The sequence below is a fragment of the Nymphalis io genome, chromosome 15 (genome assembly GCF_905147045.1).
Source record: "Nymphalis io chromosome 15, ilAglIoxx1.1, whole genome shotgun sequence".
Lineage (NCBI taxonomy): Eukaryota > Metazoa > Arthropoda > Insecta > Lepidoptera > Nymphalidae > Nymphalis > Nymphalis io.
Genome location: NC_065902.1, coordinates 6,064,307 through 6,080,584, shown reverse-complemented (window position 1 = coordinate 6,080,584; position 16,278 = coordinate 6,064,307). Strand labels below are relative to the sequence as shown.

Sequence of the window (16,278 nt, the reverse complement as noted above, 5' to 3'; positions counted from 1 at the left end):
GGTCACCAACGCTCTTAGACATTAGCATTGTAAGAAATGTCAACCATCGCTTACATATCCAATGCGCCACCAACCTTGGGAACTAAGATTTTATGTCCCTTGTGCCTGTAATTACACTGGCTCACTCACCCTTCAAACCGGAACACAACAATATCAAGTATTGCTGTTTTGCGGTAGAATATCTGATGAGTGGGTGGTACCTACCCAGACGAGCTTGCACAAAGCCCTAGCACCAGTAAAAATTACACTCTGTTAAGGTCTCGATTAGGTTACACTTATGTGCTAAGTGTTTGTTAATAATTATAAAAAATCAGAAGGGTTTTTATAGGTTTATGTAAAAAAATAAAAACACAAAGTACAGGTGTATACATATAAACTTAAAATTTATTTACACCTTATTACATACATGTTGTGACGTTTTTCAGTGTAAAGAACCATTTTTTTTAACAAAAAAAAATTGAGGTTTGCGTTACAAAATATTCGAGATAATTCTTTTCGCATCAAGATCGTTTATTGCAATTAGATAAATCAGATTTTTGGAAGAAATACATAAAAATTAAATTTTGAAATTTACATTTATAAGATAATAAAATCACTGTACATAATTTTCGGTAATATACATTTTGGCACGTAGTTTTGTTGTATACAATTTTGTCGATAAATATTTCTCACCGACTTCAGTTCTTACAAAACCGTCAACTAATTGAATGTGATTCTTTGGATTAAATGATCGATACTAAATGTTCTACTGACCAAGAACAAATATTGCAAACAACGACTAACAGTAATAAAATTGTGAGGATCAACTGTTTAATATTGAAAACTTGATAACGGTATCTTGGAGTGCATCGCATTGCGTAAGCCTAAGCTAAAATTCTTAACAAAAATCACTTTGTGACTGAACAACCTTTTGTAATATTGTGCATTAAAAATACAAAACAAGTTTTCTATTCGCAGATGTTTCGGAAATTTAGTAATAAAATATATTTGATTTGGTTAGATTCTTAAATTATCGATAATTTTCGTTCGAAGTGTCGTACATTCGGCTCATCGTTTACATTCAACTAATAATACGTTTTAACGCTAAATCAGTCTAATTCTTAAAGCGACATCATTATGTCTAACAATAAAGCTTAAACGAATGCCGTAATCAAACACTGGAAATTTACATTAGAGAAATAAGGCCACTAGATTCCCTTTTAAATACATTAAACTAATTGATTAACCAGTCGAAAAATAAAATTACAATAGAAGAATTAACGATAATTTTTACAATTATTTTTAATAATTACATTTAACAAAATTAATCTATGTTAATATGGCGGTTCATAATAAAATTAAATTACAATGCCTGAAGTAAAAAAAAAAAAAACGTTACCACCCTACACATGACCAATAAAGTAAACTGAATTTTACATTTTAAAACGTGGTAAAAGTTAATAAGTAAAAGTACATGACTGGTATACTACGAGCTTATAGCCATACCGTTATAACTAGCAAAAATACTCCCAACAACGGGGTTCGGAGACAACATTCAAAATTTATAACATTACAATAAACAATCACAAAAATAATGCACCTGCATATAATATAAGCCATACAAACTATTGTAAATATCGGGCGCAGTGGCAACTAGTCAGGACCCAATTATCCAAAAATAATTTAAAGCTTATCACATCATTTACACATTATACATTTTATTTCTCTCGTATTATAATTAATTTTATCGATTTACACCAGTCAGGAACGGATTGACGCATAAATAAAGCTTATAAGGAATTAACAACTTTCAATCAGCGCGAATCTATATAATATATATTGTATTTAGGAGCTGTTTCAAGTGACATTTACATAATTACAGATGCTCTGGTTTATTTACATTGAGAATTCATACAGTAGATATGAATAATCTTAAAATTAGTTTTCCTTGTGTGACAGATCACACGTGGTTATTATTTAGATTTACAATCGCATTTCCCATAGAATGAGATGCGCGTCTTTGGGGTTAGGGTCAGCGGCGGGAGTGGGACGCTCCGCCGCGTCAGCCGTCTGCCGCCAGTCGACGTATCCTCGACCACCCACCACCGTCACCACCGACCGTCGTGACAAGCTGTCGCCCACGATATAATCAGCACCTCGAAGGCTTCGACCTGCACTCTTACTCGTAGAACGTAATTCTGGAGCAGCATTAGCGGAGTCACTGCGGGATATCGATCGTTCGGAGGCACTTGATTTACCAGACGAAGAATCGGGCGTCGAAGCAGCCATCGGTGCCAAATTAGCGGCACCTGATGCACCAGAACTCGTTCGCGAGACTCCACGTAATGCCATGGACTCCTCGCTGCCGGACGACGTGCACAGACTCGAGGCTCGGGAGTCTACTGACCAACTAGATAGGTCCAAACTCCGCGGCCGTCCCGTTCTCATCCGTAACCGCCTATCTAGCGTACTAACGCGGAAAGGAATCGCAGCCAGCTCCGGATCACTTCGCCTAAGGGATTCACCACCCGATCCACTGACGTCAGCCTCTCCTACGCAGTCTTTTACGAACATGAGATCTCCGAATAGTCCATACACATCGCAAGCATTTAAGTTAGCGCATTTTGGTAATGTCTTACTGAGCCGCACATCGCCTGGCTTCTTCCGTCGGATGACCGCGGACTGGACGCGCTGCGGTCGGTACGGACTCAGTTCTTCCGATATTCGCCTCTCGAGTTTGTGCTTGTCGCTTTCCTCTTTACTTTCGTCCTCTTTGTACTCCTGTACGGTGTCAGCGAGAGCGCGGGCGTTTGACAGATTCCGACGAACGATATTGACATCCACCTCTCGCGTTTCGGGCGTAAGTGACAATAGGAATGTAACTGGACCCGCGTGAGCGTGATACGAGACGGCGATGTGTCCACCGATGAGCGGAAGACCTTCGAGTTTTGGCAGTGGCACAGTGACACTAACGCCGGCTGTCGTCCCGACCCATAGAAGGCCTTGTCCGGCAAGTAACGCCGATATATACGCCGGTTTACTGCCTTCCCTAGCACCAATAGTTTTCGCCACATCAGCGGCGATGTCAATATTCTGCAAATGTTCAAATGTTTCAGCGTGGTATAAACTTACATAAGTAGAGTCGGAGAAAGCCGACCAGAGTCCAACTCCGGAATGCGCTAGATATTTAACAGAGCGGTCGCCTTCGCCTTTAAGTTCAAGAATACGTATTATCTCCGCAGTGAGGGCATTGATAGCGAACACTCTTCGTGCACACGTCGCGTATATGATGCCGTCGACGGGCAGTACGCAGTGCACGGGTTTGTCGCCGAGTTCGATTGCAAGCGGCTCTTGAAGTGCCCACGTATCGTCATGATTTCTCCTGAACACTGACACTCTACCATTCGAGAGTCCCACGAACATAGAATCACAGTGATACCGAATCTGCGTGACGGTCGCGACCGTCGTCACTTCTGTCAGTTTCTCTTGTTTTTCCGGTTCTACGCCTGAAAATATGATGATCTTCTTGTCCTCAGTGCCGAGCCACACTGTGTCGCCGCACAGCGTGTTCACTTGTCGAAGTCCTTTCGCGTACTCCATTGACGTTACCTGCAGTATATAATTCGATGTTTTATACATGTATATATGACAAATAATTTAAGCCAAACTTTACGTGTTTTTTCTTTATTTTAATTGTTTTTAGGAAGGTAAATAAATGGTGGTGACTGTCTCACCTTGGTGTCGGGCAGGTCGAGCGTGACGAGCGTTTTGAGCTTGGCGGCGCGATGCGTGAGCACGGCCACGTGGCTGCCGCCGTTGCCGGCCGTGCACAACCACAGCAGCGAGCGCGCGCGACGCATGGTGGCGCCGCGCGGGCTGCCGGACGACGTGTAGAAGCAGCCGCACCGCACCTGGTGGACGTGACAATTTGGTAAATAACGATTTTGTAGTTATACATCACTCTGGTGGCGACCACAGCTTAAGTGATATTATTTTATGAATTTTGAAGTATATTTGGCATAAAACTTGAAAAAGCGGAGATAAAATAGATAAAAAGTTAACCTGGGACTAACGCAAAATGAGAGGAATATTGTAACAGTAAAATGAGTAGCGACCGACCTCCGTGAGGTGCGCGGAGGAGTAGACGGGCGTGGCGGCCACGAAGAGCGGCATCTTGTGCTGCGGCGCGTGGCTGAGCGCGTGCGGCAGCGAGGCGGGCAGGCGCCAGGCGGGGCAGTTGGCGCGCGCCTGCGCCAGCTGCGCGAGGCGCAGCTCGGTGGCCCACGCGCGCCGCGCGCCCGGCTCGGTGGCGCGGAACGTGACCGCGTCCTCGCGCCCGCGGATCGTGAGCTGCAGGCAGCACGAGTCCACCCACGCCATTTCGTCGTCCTTTTTCTAGAAGGGGAAGAAAATTTACATTAATATATAATACATTTATTTAAGAATAAACTATATGAATTCTCAGCAGTATTATTAATTAAATACAAAGCTTGGCAGAAGTTATCATACAACAGACCTGTATACTTTGCTGTATACTCTGCAGTAGTGATCTGAAGGTCTCGGGCGCTAGTTCCGGGTAGGGCGTCTTGAGGGAGGCTGCGAGGTCCGCCATCCTCGACACGGTCTCGTAGTCGTGCATGAGGGTGGACATCTCGTTGCAGAGCGAGTCGCCTGTCGACGTGCTGCAGATACTCGAGCTAGACCTCAGGCTCCCGCTACGGTTCATACCTGTGTTTGAGGAATTCGAGTCTTAAATTATATGTCTTAAATATATAGTTACTAAAGTATAATACAGAGCACATATAATTTTCTTACAAAAAATCTTTAATTGCACGAATATAATATACCTTGAGCAAGTACTCTGCTCAGTGTAGGCGAGGTCCCCGTGTCTAAAACCTCAACGTCTTGCACGGGATGCGCCCACTTGAGTCCCAGACGCTCAGTGTCGTCTCCTCCGGTCCCCACCGACACGCACACCACGAGGTCATTCAAGAGGAGCAGTCGACGAGGCTTGCATTTCGTCAACGTTCCAGATTGATTAAACTCCTACATAAGAAAGAAAACAAAATGTATTGATAACTTAATTGACTTTTTTGCAAGTATCATGTGGGCATTTGAACAAAAGTATATGCTTTTTACATATTCAATCGTTAGGAGAGGTTGAACTCCTCAGCTAAAACAGTCAAAACGGACTTGTGAGAATAACAACTAACAAGTTGCAGCAGGTCGTCCTGCCGCAGCAGGTGCCGCTTGTCGGCGCGCGAGGCGAGCAGGCGCGCGGCCCCGAAGCGCGCCGCGCCGCCGCCGCCGCCCGCGCCCGCCACGCCGCCGCGCGTCAGCCGCCGGAGCGCCGCGCGGAACGCCTGCGACACAAGTAATCAATTATTATTTCATATTATATTTAAAAAAAAAAGTAAAGCAACGGCCTTTAAACGTCCCACATTTGGGCTCTCCGTTTGAGAAGGTTAGCTTGCTGCTCGATGGATACACATGTGGCAGATTTTCATCGAACATACATTAGATGAATTTTAAACACAAATTAAGCACATGAAAATTCAGTTATTCCAAACCCACAATCTTCAAGTGTTTTTACCCCGGGGCCATTTCGAACTCTAGTCTAAGCTCGAAACACAGTAACAGTAGTTCAAGTAAAATTGGGAATAAATTTAATTAATCTATATTATTATAATAGGATGTGTGGCCGTAGTAGCGTATGACCTTGATATTATCAAAAGCAAATTATTCCATATATATCTATATTAAGGCCATTTTACAAGCACATTTGTCACTTGACACTAATTAAAATGTTTGAGAGTTTAGAATGTTAAGTAGTCATTTATTCGAAAACTAGCAAAAACTAAACTAGTTTCTAAATTAAAATTATTATTTAATTTGTCCAAATTAAATACATATATAATTATGTTTTAATTGATTTACTCATTTTATTTTCATCTTTACATAGCGCAATTTTTTTTTAAAAGTAATATAATAATTCTGATTATTGACACTAGATGGCGCTGTTTACATTCCATACTAATCGCAGTCAACAACGCTATCGAATAAGTAAAAAACTCGCAACTGGCACACTGGACTGTACTATAAGAATCCGATATTATAAGTAACAAATAGACTTTCGCACTCATAATAGTTCTTTGATGTATCAATAACATACAATTGTAAGTCAAATTAGTAATTAAATATATTTTTTACATGATAAAAGCTAATATTTACATTACAAATCGTTATTTAAAATTAACCAAAATGACATACCTGAGTCCGTTCCGCCTCGCGCTTCCTTTCATTTAAGGCTTCAGCCAAAGCTTCCAACCTGGTAAGAGCACGTTGCAGGGCCACGCGATCCAAGTGACCATGTGGCGTATGCTTTAAGAGATCCTGTAAAAAATATTATACTTTAATAAGTATTATATTTTATTTTTATTTCAGTAATAAAAATAGAAATGTCTGGAAATCATAATTGATAGAATATGAAATGAGTAAATATGAGTTATCTATTTTGAAAGAAGTTATCTAGAATGAAAAAATAAAAAAACTATATAACCATAGTGTGACATGAATACCTATAGAGAAGGCAAGAGGAATTAGGTGAATTTAAATAACTTAATCGAGAGTTAAGCTTATCAGAAATAATTAATTTTACATTTATACTTTCATTTTATATACCGACATCATCTTCATGTGTTTTTTGTGATCAAATATTTGAAAGTGAATATTTGTAAAGAAAAAAGTGCCGCGTTTTTAGAGTTAGTCACATGTACAATTTCACTGAATTTGGAGAAATCATGTATCATAAAAAAAAGGATATAAAAACAGTAAGGTGCTTATATGATACTATGATATTAATTTTACGGATTCTTAAACAGCAGGCTTAGACAAGATGTCATCGCGATTTCGTTTGTAGATGTGGATAATGTATGGAATGACATTATGTATTTGATTTATCACGTGACCAACAATTGACGGTTAAAAAATTAGGTCGATAATCGCTTATTTTTAAGCGTCTGATCTCTTACTGCCGCGCTCAGAGACTTTTACTGTTTAATTAAGATGCTGCCTAGTATAGATTTTACATGTCAAATGTATAGTAAGCAGCGATTTTTGTAACCACCGACCAATAGACAGGCGACTTATATGGAAAAATCTAATTTCTTTCGCTTCGACAAATATCGAATGCACTTAGTCTAGTCTTAATATTATATTCATAAGCGCAGGACATTATTTACCTGTAAAAACATAATAAACTGTGGAAACCGCTGCACCGGTTTCACCATGAGACCGAAGAAAGAGAGTCTATCGTGTGCGCTGATCTGTTTCACTTTGAAGAAATCAGCCAGCGCTGATTTCCTCTTCGACTCCATCTTTGCCAGTTCCATTGCGACCGAGAAGTTGTTTATGAAGTCCGAGTATACGTCCAGCACCACAGCCTTGGAAAATGCGTTTAAGAAGACCTCGCCTGAAAAAATGTAAATAAATCCGAATTACCGTACATCACAAAATAAATTGTTTAGAATAAATAGAACATTTTTGGACATTTAAATATTTAGCAGCGTAACAAATAATAAATACAATTTAAACTGTCGAAAATAAACTCAACAATATCCTAATGACCACTTTCGGTTAGGTGTGTTATATTTAATTCTAAATGTGTTGATGCAGCGTACCAATCTTTTCGTCGCGGTCCCACGTGCGCGCGCAATCCGCGAGTGCGGTGCGGAAATGCAGATGGCATTGCAGTATGTCAGGCAGTCGGTGGAATAAGGTTTGGATCTTGCTCGCGTTTAAGATAGCTGGACTACTTTCTTCTAGCGGCTTCTTGTAGTCCTGAAAATGTAGGCGTATTAATACTAAAATGGATAAAAGTTTTTTCATATAATATATATCGTACGAGCGACAGTAATTAAAATACAAATTGTGCAAGCTCGTCTGGGTAGGTATCACCCACTAATCAGATATTCTACCGCAAAACAGCAGTTCTTGGTATTGTTGTGTTCCGGTTTGAAGGGCGAGTGAGCCAGTGTAATTACAGACACAAGGGACATAACATCTTAGTTCCCAAGGTTGGTAGCGCATTGGTGATGTAAGCGATGGTTAAAATTTCTTACAATGCCAAAGTCTATGGGCGTTGGTGACCACTTACCATCAGGTGACCCATATGCTCGTTCGCCTTCCTATTCTATAAAAAAAAAAAGAATTAAGTTTTTTTCCTTATTTAAAATAGGTAGGCGGACGTTCAATTGGGCTACCTGATAGTAAATGTTCACCATCACCCGTAGAAATTGGCGCCGGAAGTAATATTAACCACAAATTTACGGCAGATTTTTTGTCATAGTTAGTTAATATGTCTAAATATTATGAGTAGTTTACTCAAGGAGAGTAGCGTTTTGTTAAAAACTCTTAAACTTGCTAAAAACTAGTAATTTTATACTTATGTTAATATGTATTATGTTATACATTTATCAATGTTTAACCAAATAAGGCATGATTTCGCAAACTACCTTGTCACAAGAATACGGAAATAAAATATCTTTTTAACTCGTCGGGTGCGTCATCTCTTAGAATAGTTGGCGTGTTTATTGACTGTAAAAACATTAGTTCTTGACTTATACATAGGGTTTCCATATATTTGCAATATATCAGGCATTTTTTAATTTCAGCGTGTATGCCTTTCAGTTTAATTCATAAATACTTTAAGTTAATTTATATTCACTTAAAGTGTGTTAAAAGTTTCACCTAATTAGTTTCATTTTACAATTGTTTTTTTTATTCTTGATGAAAAAATTATTTGACAATCATAGTAGTAGAAGTTAAATAAATTTTTGAAAAATGCTTTCGATACATTAGTCTTATGACTGGTTATATTCGAGGAACGATTCGTTTTGCTTATGGATAGTGTAATTGTCTACGAGGCGTAATTCAAATTGTTTCTATAAAACGTTTCGTTAGTTTTGTAGTCACATAAACGAGTTTGTAATGAAAAACTTATAGAAACAATTTTATCTGCTCTTAGCTCTTATTAAAATGTATCGGTTGTCGTTAAATATAGGAATTAATGCTCTTAATATCATTGAAACGAATTGTATATAGTATAATTTTAATAATTTATTGTATCATCATCATATTTATTTATATATAATTTGAACGAAATCCACAGCTTAATACATTATTAAAACGTGAAAACATCTTCTAAGAGAAGCCAATTTTAATGTTAATATTATTTATGGTTATCATTATCAGTTAAAAACTATTTAATGACACAAATATTACGTAACTTTTAAGAAAAAATTATAAAACAAAGACGGGAAAGAAAAACTATAAATAAAAGGTTTTTTTTCGTTTTGTCTCCTTGTATCTTCATAAATTATTTTATACTGGGCATAATAGACAAACGATTTTTTGAGTCAAAAATTTTTTTTTTCGTAAATAAACCGAAATAAAGATACAAGGGAACGTAAAAGAATTTATAACTGCAGCTCAAATACGTATGTTTTTTTTAAACTACTTTATTACAAAAGTTTGTTTTAATGTCTTGTCCGACAGTAAAATATAGAAGGGACTTCCTACTGTTGTTTTATGTATATCTTAAAACGTAATGTAACGTGTGTACATTTAGGACTTTGAACTCGACATTTATTATGTTAAAATTGTTATATACATTGTTTATAAGTTTTTTTTTTTATAGAATAGGTAGGCGGACGAGCATATGGGCCACGTGATGGTACGTGGTCACCAACGCCCATAGACATTGTAAGTAATGTTAACCATAGCTTACATCGCCATGCGCCACCAACCTTTGGAACTAAGATGTTATGTCCCTTGTGCCTGTAATTACACTGGCTCACTCACCCTTCAATCCGGAACACAACAATACTGCTGTTTTGCGGTAGAATATCTGATGAGTGGGTGGTACCTACCAAGACGACCTTGCAGAAAGCCCTACCTACCACCAGTAAAGTATTATTTGTAACATATTTATTTTGAATATTGTATTCACCAACCGACACTAGAGCCGAGACGAGATGGCATACTCGATAGAACACGTGGATCTTTGGATCAATTTGAATCGAAGATCGCAGTTCTAAATCTGAGCATAATTCTGTTTGCATGTAGACATGTTTATAAATAGTTTCGGGCTCGGCGGTAAAGGACAACATCCGGAGGAAACATGAATGTGTCCGACAAAATTCTGCCACATGTAAATCCAGCAACCCGCATTAAAGCAGCGTAGCGAAATAAGATCCTAAGTAAATTTCTTCATAACAACTAGTAAGGCCTTTACAGGCCTTCTTCCTGCAAAATTTCCTTCAAAATTAAAACGCCCGAACATTGTTTTAACCTTTAATTGGTTTATTTGAATTCAAATTATTTGAAAAATAAGAATAATAATAAAGTAAATCTGCTAACTTTTATTAATCAAAGTTTTTTTTTGTAAAATAGATAGACGGACGGGTATATAGGCCACCTGATGGTAAGCTCACCACTGCCCATAAGCATTGGAGCTATAAGTAATATTAACCATCCCTGACATCGTCATCGCAACCTCAAATTTGGGAACTAAGATGTTAATATGTCGCTTGTACCAATCATTAAACTGACTTATTCACTCTTTACACTAAAATATTTTCTACTGATTGATTATATATCTCATAAATCTTAATAATATAATAAGGTATAAAGTATTATACCTTATACAATTTCTCAATTGACTAATGTTGATTGGTAGGTAAAAATATACGAGTATTACCTCTAAAACGTCAAATATGACAATTGATGCGTTTAATAAAATTTCATATGAAAAAATTAGGAAGTAGGAAGTGTAAAATTATGTCAACATTTCGTCTATTAGGACAAACGGGTTGCAGTATAATAAAACAATAGGATGGCGAGCCGGTTATGGCGTGAAGCACGCGTCATTTAATACCGCGGTGACCTCGGACAGTCAACTTGCTAACAGAGCCTATTAAAACTGTCCCACTTCCTAATATGCAAATTCATAACATTCAAATTGTGAGCGAACAATGCAAGTGGGGCACATGCCATTTATCTACATGTATGTATTTATGTTACATTTTGACTTGCTCCTGTCTGTTTTAAATGCTATGCGATTTGTTTTTTTTTTGCATTTTAAACAAAATAAAGAAAGTTATTCCAAAGAAATGTAAAATTGAAAGTTATATATGAAAGAAAATCATTTGTGACTAAACTTAAAGTGAAATTAAACACTATATACTTACAATAATTATAATAGAAATGAAATAAAATAAAGGATTTTTTTTAACTAAAAAGAGAAGTATAAAAGTAATATGTAATCTTAATCGTCATATCTTATTTAAATGTTAATTTTTCGTCAAAATCATTAACGAAAATTACAGTATTTTTTTATTCTAAAGTAATTGATATATTAATTGACAAATTTATAGTCGATAAACATGACGTTGTAATTAACATTCACCGTAAATATTTCTCAGGCGCTGACATAAATTGAGCTATAAAAAAACCGTTCATATTTATCGTCTAGTACACCTTTCACCCTATAACAAATCGTCTCGAATGTGTTACGTAATAGAAATTCAGAAATCGAACGCAATAGGCCTCGGACATTATTAGATCGAGTATTAGTAATCTCATTAACGAACACGGGATTAACACATTAAGACATTTTGCAAGTGTCACCTGACGGCTTTATCGAGTTCCCTGTCAAGTAACACCATCATATGGTAATAGAAAGACTTGTAGTTCATTTGTATCGATTCAATGAATTGCTTGCGTAATACTAACCGGAGTTTGCGAGCATCAATTATAATTTGCTATCATTTTCTTGCTTCCTCTATCATCGGCAATGTCTTCGGAGCATGAGAAATGTCAACATGTTTGTTAAGTCTATCAATGTCCGAGTGCTTTCTCTTGTATTATAAGTGATTGGAACTTAAGTACTATAATATATTTTATTATTTAACTTGTATATAATTTTTTTTAGGTTTTAATTTTCATTCTCCTAACAATTTAAATTCTTTATATCGTTATTAGAGTAACAATACAATTAAAGTAGATTTAAATATCATTAACCGTCGTAGGGTTTTTTTTACTTTCACTCTGTTTCTTCAAGCAAAGTAGTAGTGTAAGAACCATTCATAAAAGCAATTTTAATATACAATTAATTTAGTATGACGTCATATTTATACAAATTCATTTCTTTAATTTAGTTTCTAATTGATTGTCAAAATAAAACTGCTAGAAGTTTTATTAATAGATTTAGAAAAATAAACGAATTAAACTTGAGAAAAAACGGTTAGACACTCAACATATTTTTAAATATTAATAGTTAGACGGTAGTCGTTACTATATTGATTAAATTATTGTGTATTTAAATGAAAATAAAATTTACCAAATTCAATCTTTACTTATATTATAAATGCAAAAGTAACTGTGTGTTACGCCTTTACGGCTATACCACTGAACTGATTTTGATAAAATTTGGAATGAAGCAAGCTTGCACCCCAAGGAGAGATATAGGCTACTTTTTACCTAATACCTGACCCTAATACTCAGGCGAAGCCGCAGGCGAAAACTAATAGGAAATATAAGTTTAAATTAATTATATTAAATGAATGGGCAACAATTAAGCAGTTTAGAGACCTTGGTAGTTTCTCGTATAATTACTTGATTTTACATAAATAAAAGCGAACAGGTTCTTATAACTGTTAACCAAATTGTGGGTGTGTTTGCAATAGCTCCGTCCATTGACAGCACTCATTTAAATTGACATTGATTGCGTAAAACAAATATCGAAGTTGGCCTTGTGATTGTTGAATATTTGCTTCTACAAGACAAACATTACAAACGTAATAATTAATTTAAATTACAATATTTATAGTACAAATATTATCTTACACGTTTATCTGTATTTGATTAATGTTACGACAAGTAATTAATAAACGTATATCATTTGTACATTGTAGGTATTTTGTTATGGCGTTTTTATTAACTTTCGTGTTTGGAGTTTACTCTATGCATGTTACATTCAATAACTAAATGTAAAGTTAAAAATACCTTTTATGTAAACCGTCAATTTCTGAAATGATGACACTACTTATCTAACAAAATACTGATCACTTATTCGCCGCCTATCGCGTTATCATCTGTCAGATGTCACTTACCAATGACCACTCTGATTTATGACAAATGAATGAACTTGACTGATCAACGTTTTAGAAACTGATGGTTATCCCGCACACGAAGAAAGTATAGTAATACTTTGAATCCTGTCAAATAATTGAGGATATTGTGTAGAACAGAATTTAATGTAAAGTATAAAGCCTGCCAAAGTGTAGATTGACTGAAGTATAACGTAATTCGATAACAGGCTGATGAAATCGTTAAATTACATCTGTTCCCGTATTAATATTCACAAATCTATAATCAATTTTCTATTCATAAAGGGCTTTGCATTATTATAGTAAGACTACGTAACCACAAGTATCATTACAAGTCATTACTATAATAATTGAATACGAAATGTAATAATAAAACGTTACGCAATTATATTAAGCAATTAACCAAAAATATGTAGATTTCTCACTTATTACGGACTTTCATGCGAGTAAAAGTACATACGTATAAAATGCTAAGTTAATTTCAAATAATTAATTTTATAAATAAAACATATTATTATTTTTAAAAAACGTTTAACTTACTCGTATATATATATATATATACGACGATTTAAAACGCTTAAACGTTAAAATTAAAAAGTATATACATTTCCAAATAATAAAATTTTGCTAATTGAAGATATTACATAACTTTAAGCGCTTTGTTTCGATGTCCGCGAATTTATCAAAATTACAGAATATATATGGACAAAATTTTAACAATTAATATTTTTTGAGTTTAAATTTTGCAAATTAATTTTTCGATACAAAAAAGCGAAAGTTTGCTTGATAGTGGAAGCACTTAAGAGTAACCGCTTCTAATCGAGAGTTATCTATACGTATAATAAAAACTGTAATTGTGTCGCTTCTGTACATTTAATACTACTTTTAAAACATCACGTCATACAAATTAATCAATCAATGTTATTCCTATTGCGATAATATACATAAAGAAAATATTTCAATCAATTGATTGATTTTTTTTAAACGTTTTTATGTGTACGTACTAGTAAACCTGCATGTGTCTAATTTCATTGAAATTATGCCACGTGTATTCTACCAACCCGCATTGGAGCAGCGTGGTGGAATAAGCTCCAAACCTGCTCCTCAAAAGGGAAGGAGGCCTTAGCCCAGCAGTGGGACATTAACAGGCTGTTACTGTTTCGAGTAAAATATTACTGACACACAAAAAGATTTTAATTCTAATACTTGTAATCAGTTAGTGCTCTTCATTTAAATAAGAAATTAAGGGTACTATAAAATCACTTTAAATTAAACCTCAATAGCATAAAGGGCTGTCAAGCGATGAACAAGCCGTAGGTTAGAGATACCCTTGTCGTATATAAACTTCCACTAAGACTGAGAACTTAAAGTGCTACTTTAGGCCTTAATTGAAGAAACTGTTAATCCTAAGCGTTTCAATTTAGCTTAATTCATTATAAAACAAATTACAGCTGAAATCAACTCATCCCTAACGAATTTCCTTATGCCTTTTTGAACATAGTAAGTTTTTCCTTGTCTCGATACTATGTAGGTACCTATTTGCTTAATACAATTTTCAATTAAACAATACATTAGGGTCCGTTCACACAGACCGGCTCGGAGAGGAGAGCAGATTTTTATCACGTTGGAAACAGTGTTTTGAGTGATTGTAGTAAAGTTTATTTTTGCATTTGCACCTTTTTTGTCATTAAAAATGCCTGAACGCGCTTCGTGTGAAGTAATAAAAGGAGCCGACCGGCTCCGCTTGCGTGCTCTTTCTCGCTCGCACCCGCTTTCAGATCTCTTCCAGCCGGTCGATGTGAAATAGTTGGCGGCTCCGCTCCGGCCAATTCCAAGCGTATACGACCCGGTCTGTGTGAAAAGAAAAAAGCAGGCCGATGCTCTCCGAGCCGGTCTGTGTGAACGGACCCTTACTCATAAAACACAACCGGAGTAATCCTACAAATACACCCCCCCCCCATATATATGACTGTTTATTGTATTGTATGATTAATTATTTTTATTGTTTAATAAGATATATTTATTATGCTTAGCATTGTTATGGTACAAATAAACATAATTTATATATAGAATTAAATAGTCATTTCAGTCATCACAGCCTCACGTAATAGTTGGAATCATATTATAAATATTGGAAAACTGTTTGTCTTGACTGACTATCAACGCATATCCAAAACTGCTGAGTCTAGAAAGCTGAAATTACGAACATAGGTAAGAATGAAATTTTGGATATTTTAACTTTTATAAGCAATGTTTCGGGATCACTGCAAGAATTATAAGTCGGTATTATAAAATATTTTTATCTAATGAAATATTGCTGATCTAATTGGACTAATAAGCAACTTACGAATTTCAATATGACTTCAAAAAGGAGGTTATCAATTCGGCCTTATTTCTTAGTGTGCATGTTCATCGATAGCTTCGCCGGTTATGAATTGATTTTGATTAAAAAAAAAATTTAGCCGGTTTTATCACAATATAATACCTTAAGATAAGTTCCATGTAAATTAAAACTGTTTCATTTGAGCATCGCTTTTAGAACGGAGTATTTGTAGTTAATATCTTAAATTTAATTTTACTGGTGGTAGGGCTTTGTGCAAGCCCGTCTGGGTAGGTACCACCCACTCATCAGATATTCTGCCGCAAAACAGCAATACTTGATATTGTTGTGTTCCGGTTTGAAGGGTGAGTGAGCCAGTGTAATTACAGGCACAAGGGACATAAAATCTTAGTTCCCAAGGTTGGTGGCGCATTGGCTATAAGCGATGGTTGACATTTCTTACAATGCCAATGTCTAAGGGCGTTTGGTGACCACTTACCATCAGGTGGCCCATATGCTCGTCCACCTTCCTATTCTATATAAAAAAAAAAACTATAACACTTATTTTATATTTAAAATAATAAAAAAAACAATTATAAATATATAGATGATGTTTACGACAACAATTACTCGTAATATATATCATAAGTGATATTCATAACATGAAAATACAATTTCCTTATGCAAAGCTAGCTGTCACTAAAATAATTTGTTTATTCACACATTCATCACACAAAACTATATAAGAACGCTCATTTGATCTACAATATATAATCTGTAGTCATTGTTAAAATGTAGATACAAATTTAG

At 35.9% G+C, this 16,278-nt stretch overlaps 1 protein-coding gene across 6 annotated transcripts in view; it reads right to left on the bottom strand.

The window, feature by feature from the left end:
* Nucleotides 1–356: 356 nt before the first annotated feature.
* Nucleotides 357–16,278, bottom strand: part of LOC126773986 (rho guanine nucleotide exchange factor 10) — a 41,078-nt gene continuing 25,156 nt past the window's right edge. For all 6 annotated transcript variants that reach the window (XM_050495262.1, XM_050495261.1, XM_050495259.1 and 3 more), the window contains 9 exons: nt 7,659–7,818; nt 7,221–7,450; nt 6,250–6,372; nt 5,193–5,342; nt 4,827–5,025; nt 4,496–4,707; nt 4,099–4,374; nt 3,714–3,890; nt 357–3,588 (listed from right to left, as the gene is read on the bottom strand). In XM_050495262.1, the coding sequence (XP_050351219.1) occupies nt 1,963–3,588; nt 3,714–3,890; nt 4,099–4,374; nt 4,496–4,707; nt 4,827–5,025; nt 5,193–5,342; nt 6,250–6,372; nt 7,221–7,450; nt 7,659–7,818 (3,153 nt within the window). In that variant the 3' untranslated portion in view covers nt 357–1,962. The remainder of the gene's footprint in view (nt 3,589–3,713; nt 3,891–4,098; nt 4,375–4,495; nt 4,708–4,826; nt 5,026–5,192; nt 5,343–6,249; nt 6,373–7,220; nt 7,451–7,658; nt 7,819–16,278) is intronic.